The sequence below is a fragment of the Amblyraja radiata genome, chromosome 20, assembly GCF_010909765.2.
Source record: "Amblyraja radiata isolate CabotCenter1 chromosome 20, sAmbRad1.1.pri, whole genome shotgun sequence".
Taxonomy (NCBI): domain Eukaryota; kingdom Metazoa; phylum Chordata; class Chondrichthyes; order Rajiformes; family Rajidae; genus Amblyraja; species Amblyraja radiata.
The window spans coordinates 27,843,821-27,849,820 of record NC_045975.1 but is presented as its reverse complement, the minus strand read 5'-3'; the positions used below and the strand labels follow the sequence as shown (position 1 = coordinate 27,849,820).

Sequence of the window (6,000 nt, the reverse complement as noted above, 5' to 3'; positions counted from 1 at the left end):
CAGAAGAAATTGAACGTGATTGACAAATGGACCACTGTAACTTGTGGACCAATGTTGGACCACCAATGATTCGTGAGTGGGACTCTGGTTAAATTTTATGTATTAATATATTTCCTACCTTTTTGATGTTCCTCTATATGTACAGCATAGAATTCTCAGAGTTCCCTCATTGAAATAAATTCCATGCATACATCTTTTTGGAGAAAAATAGCTTTACACAAAGCATAAACATAACATAAAATTTGGAAGCAGCAAAAGAAATAGCTACATCAGGTCAGCATTTTTTTTTGTAAAATATATCTTTTTATTTTTGGTGCATTATTGTGCTCATCAACGTGAGGGATGTCAGTGCAGGGGTTGGCATATATTTTCACTTTTACACCTACTATCAGTATCATGTATTCCCAGATCAAATGCAGCATAGGTTAACTCAACAAAATCTTAATAGCTTTTTAAAAGTGCCCTGTTCGGCTCTCGCATAAATGGCTTGGGGAGTTCCATTTTCCACCTGAGCCATCTTGAAGTGGCAATGCCCAAATAGCACCAGAAACAAATTCCAAATTTTATATATTTACTGAAAACGAAATTCCAATAGATACATTTTCACTTGTCCAACAGGTTTCAAAATAAGGTGCCAAAACTTAATAGATAGTGGTGAGACTCTCAAATCTTATTAAAGAGAGAACCTCCATATCCTCTGCCTGGGTTTGATTTAGTTTTAGTGTAAAAGGCAGAAGGGTAGTCTGGCTCATGGCTCTGGTGTATCAAGTATAAGTGCAATATTTTGTAACATTTGCTTTTATGGTCATGGTACTTCCGCTGAACATAGAAGTACTCAGAGTATTTGAGTGCCCAATTGAGATATTGCATCCCTCATTTACCAACCTAGGGCCCAATGGAAGTTTTCAACCAAACCAACAGGTTGAGCCAGATTGTGAAGAAGCTTTATCTCAGCAAGTGGTGAGGGAGGGGGAGGCAGAGGGGGAATTGTTTTATTTTTCAAACCTTGAACTAAGTGGGAGAATAATGCCTGAGAGTGAATTCTGCGTGAGAATGAGGACTCTTGGTGGGAATTCAGTAACCTGAGTAAAGCTCAAGTATAAATGTGAAGGGTGAAGTTTGATGGTGAAGGGACAGCCTGAGAGCCATGTAGCTTGCAATGGAAAGTCACTACGATACTTCACAAACGAAGCCTGTCTCTTCATTTTTATCAACAGCAAATTGACTTCCAACCATTGGTTGATGTGAATTAGTCTGACACAATTTTCTTTTAAATATTAACATAAAAATGTACAAGAATATATAGTTTACATTTGAAAGGCAGGTGAAATATATAGAACTGGTTTCAAACACATCTGTGGCTTTTATACAATACGAATTTGTGCAATTTGCAGGCAAGCCTATAGAAAAGTAACATACATTATTGCATATAAGATAAACTCAGCTTTATTGCACAAGTGATGCGGTATGTGTAGTGTTCACCAACCCGATACACATAGAATAAAGGAAGCCCTGAACCCATTCCTCCTCAGCTTTTCCAAATGTGCTGATCTATTCAGAATTTTGGATTTCAAGAGACAAATGGCTATTAGTGTATAAGAATAGATCTCTGCACAAATGGTCCACCCAGGTAAGACAAGGGAAACATTTTCATCCATTCTTTTGGCAATTCTCTTCTCCACCTACTGACATTACTTACTCCATAACAGTGCCACTGTATGTAGTTTCAGTCTATATTGAACTAGTACATAAAAACGATTTGCCTTCCATCAGTACAAAAATAGCAAAATCATAGATAATATAACCCGCTTACTTTAAGCCAACTGGAAGTTAGCCACTCTTGGCAAACTTCCTTGCCTCATGATTGTGATTTATTTCCTCTTTATACCCTTTAAATGAGTTACACAATGATTATCAAACCTCTTACTAATTCACCTATCTCTGTAATAGAACTGCTAACAGCATCTGGCTGTTTCATCTCCTGTCGATCTCAATCTATGTAAAAAAATAATTGGTAGAAAATCACATGCTGCATTTAGCAAACGGTGAGCTAATTAACAATATTCCCTGAACGTGAACACTATCAGAATGACGGGACCTTTCAGCCAAATAAACCTCGATCTCCTTGCATACTTTTGAACCGTGGGAAAGGAAGGTGAATTTTCCGACCTGCAGTGAAAAGACAGCAGCCAAAGCACAAGTCGGGGATTAGAGCATGTTATAGAAAACCTCAACAGCGTTCCAAAATCTTAGGGCAGTGTAGACCAGTGGGACACTTGGGTAGTGCATTATCCAGTCCTCGTGATATACCACATCTCAAATCTGACCCTCAGAGGCATAAAGGTCACTTTAACTTCCTATGGGAACTTACCAAAGGAGATAAATCTACAGCAGTGCAAGGGGATTCTTGTGTTATTGAATTTCATACTTTGGTTCAATGGTTAACAATTTGCTTGCAGTAAGAGCGTTTTCAGTGGAATATATGGCATTTACTCAGATAATTATTACAAGCGATGTGGGAAAGTCACGACAATGACTGCAAAATAAAAACTTGCTGAAACAATGAGGCATGACCACCTTTATCAAAAGGCCCTGCAATAGCGTTCACTGCCATCATGGCCATTCAAACATTTAATTTTTAGTGATTAATGCATCCGATCCTGCAGTTTGATAATGTTTTTGTAAATAATGTAACTTTCGATCTGGGTAGAGCTGGCCCGGGCATTTGCAATCGTTTTGGTCAAGTCACTGTATTGATTGCTTAAGTACACGCAAGATGTAGTCTATGGTAGTATTGAAGGAACCACCACCACCCACTTCACAATGTTTTGGAAAATTGGCCATTAAAGTCTTCCATGCAAAAAGGAAAGAATGAACAGCAAAATTAATATTTCTTGTTGGTTTTTCTCAAATTAGAGCACCACTCTTGCTACAGTTTTTTGTTCAAAATAGACACAAAATGCTGGAGTAACTCGGAAAGTCAGGCAGTTTCTGTTTCAGGTCAAGACCCTTCTTCACGTCATCTATTCCTCTTCTTCATACAAGAGATGCTGCCTGACCTGCTGAGTTACTCCAACATTTTGTGCTGATCTTTGGTATAAACCAGCATCTGCAGTTTCTTCCTACACTTATTTTGGTTCAAGTTCCATTTAACGAGCTGGATCTACACTATAGACTGAAACTCTGCAGCATTCAGAGACCGTTGGATGAAACTCCTGGTAAAAGAGGAAGTGGTTCCATACCCACTTGCTGATTCCAGTGGATTTTGTGGAAACTTAAGTTTCCATGTTGTTTTTCAAAGAGAGGAACTGTGTTTCCCAGGTGCCCCAGTCTATATTCTCTCTTCAGCCATTACTCAAAGCATATTGTTAATTCACTAAGTTTACTATGCCTTTAACAATAACCATTGTGATCAGGGATATTTCCAAAGTGCCACAAAAATATAAATCTTTCTTTCTCTGAGTCATAAAAAATCAAAAAACCGTGTTGCACAGTTAGCTTTGTTTGGGGCTTTTATATCAGAGCCAGTACGGTAAGCTGTGTAATATGGAGATCTGTAAACTATATTGCCTCAACGTAAACACACATACTTTGGTTTTTATTTGGCAATAGGGGAGCTAATGAGAGGGAAAAAAAGAAATACATTTAGGGACGTGCGTCAAAATAGTTGGAGTTGAGGGGTATGAAATGTCAGCAACTTAAGGGAAGGCAGAGAATATTAGAGAAATTTCAACTGAAAAAAAATGACGTGCCAATTCTATGATAAATTTACACTAATATTACATGTAGTTTTTGACCTATTTTATTTCCTCCACTAAGTTTGGCCAGATCAGGAATTAAAAGTAGCTCTGTCTGCCCCCAGTGACTGTACCAACCATTCAGGATCTCTCCATTGTTGCTTGTACAATCCTCTGCAAAGTTATACCCAAATAACAATGACTTGGATGTTAGAGCCATTTCTTAAAGTGCACCTTGCATATATATATATCCACTACCTGGGTTCCATCCATTCCTGCTGGAAATCATTTCTTATTGGTACTTTCCTTTTGTATCTTCCCTTCTAAAAGCAGCAGTATCTTGGAACCTGTTAAAATATTCGCAAGTTTGGTCATGAAAGTAAGTACGACTCATGCTTGGGGGCACAGAGTATTGGGTGAGAGGGTGAAGCCTTAATTACTTCCTAAGTCACAATCTTGTAAAACAGTCTGCAGAGGTCAGTAACTCGACAGTAAGTTCCATGCACAATGGAGGAACTGGTGAGACTTTGTATAGCTTCAAGATCAAAATAATAATGGACTAATTAAAACAAATGCATGTGTCTTTTTCTGGTCCATTCCCTTGTTAAACAACCCAAAATGAAGAATCTGTCAAGCACAACTTTCCACTCCATCTCTCCAATCTGACCAATGATGTGTTAATTTCTTCAACTTGTCATGTATTAATAACGAAGCAAAGTGCTGTTTTGTCATCAAAGTCACATGAATGAAGAGTGGTCCCGTGTGGTAATTGGGACAGTTGTCATCATCAAAGACTGTGGGCTCCCATTTATAACTATTCCTCACAGAATTGCTGTTCCTCTGTGGTGTGGCTATATAGGTATCGGTTACGAGCATCATTTATACAGATTTCAATAAACATGCCCTTCCAAATTACCCAGGGATGGCAGTCCAAGTGCTGCTGTAATAGCAATAGTTGTGGCTTGAATAGCAATCCCTCTATAGAGAGGGTGAGGCAAGCGTCTGGGCATGGAGACCAGTGGCAGTACATTCCATCACTCCAGAAAGCTTTGTGCAAGTGTTGAAGTGAAGACCAGTTACTTGGAGAGTTTGCTGATGACACGAATCAGTGCACCATTTTCATCTTTCAGTCTCTGGTTGTCAGCTCTCAAATCTGTTAAAACCTGAATAGATAGTTAAAAAAAAACCTCTCATGCTTAGTCTTGTCCATTGCACACAAGCATAGGAGAAAAGCAGAGTGTAACCACCCCCCTCAAACCTGCCCTGCCATTCAGTGTGACCATGGCTAATCTATGCTGTCCTCCTCTCTCTTTAAAAAAAAAAGTCCCCATAACCGTCATTCTTTGATATTTCATATATTTATCTATCCCCACCTTTTATGTAATTATCTGACCACCATCACCTTCTGGTGCAGAAAATTCCAGAGATTCACTACACTATAAAATAAATTTCTACTCAGTTGTAAATGAACAGCCCCTTATTTTGCAGTTATCTCCCCTTGTTCATGGTGAAAACATCCCAACATGAAGTCCAGTTTAAAGCCCCTTAGGATCATCTGTGCTTGAATAAGGCCACCCCTCACTAATAGAACAATGTTTGCTTTACATAAAGTATAGTTCAGGCATTTAAAAACTAAAAGACTTCATACCTTCAGTTCTTCCTCAAGTTCGGAGATTCTTCTTTCTAAAGCTTTTCGCTCCTATTAAAACAATCCAACGTGAGTACAGTGTCATGTAGAGTTTTGTAAAGTCAACATATAGAATTACAGGAAAACCATCTACTCGGCAAAACTATCCCAATATCATCTCTAGCTAATATGCCATGACATTTATATATATCATGCACTTAAAACACATTCAATTTCCTTCCATATTAGGATCCAGCTAAACAAGTAATACCATCCTTTTAACATCGCACATTGTTCTTTTATATCCCTTTTACGCAACCTGTTATTGATGTGCCTATTAGTTTAAAAAATCATAATTTACTGTCTCTAAACTTTCATATTAAAACTCTCTAGTAGCTCCCCTGCGTTCCACTGAAAATAGTAATACAGCATGGAAACAGGCCCTTTGGCCCAACTTGCCCATGCCGACCATCATGCACCATCTGCACTGGTCCCACATGCCTAAGTTTGGCCCATATCCCTCTAAACTTTCCTATCCATAGACCTGTCTAAATGTTTCTTAGATGTTGTGATACCTGCCCCAATTACCTCCGGCAGCTCATTCCATTCTTTATGAGATAACATTGTTGATTATAA

At 38.5% G+C, this 6,000-nt stretch overlaps 1 protein-coding gene across 4 annotated transcripts in view; it reads right to left on the bottom strand.

Moving 5' to 3' along the window:
- Nucleotides 1–280: 280 nt before the first annotated feature.
- LOC116984782 (protein phosphatase 1 regulatory subunit 12A-like) overlaps nucleotides 281–6,000 on the bottom strand; it is a 131,060-nt gene continuing 125,340 nt past the window's right edge. For all 4 annotated transcript variants that reach the window (XM_033039152.1, XM_033039155.1, XM_033039153.1 and 1 more), the window contains 2 exons: nucleotides 5,386–5,436; nucleotides 281–4,900 (listed from right to left, as the gene is read on the bottom strand). In XM_033039152.1, the coding sequence (XP_032895043.1) occupies nucleotides 4,814–4,900; nucleotides 5,386–5,436 (138 nt within the window). In that variant the 3' untranslated portion in view covers nucleotides 281–4,813. The remainder of the gene's footprint in view (nucleotides 4,901–5,385; nucleotides 5,437–6,000) is intronic.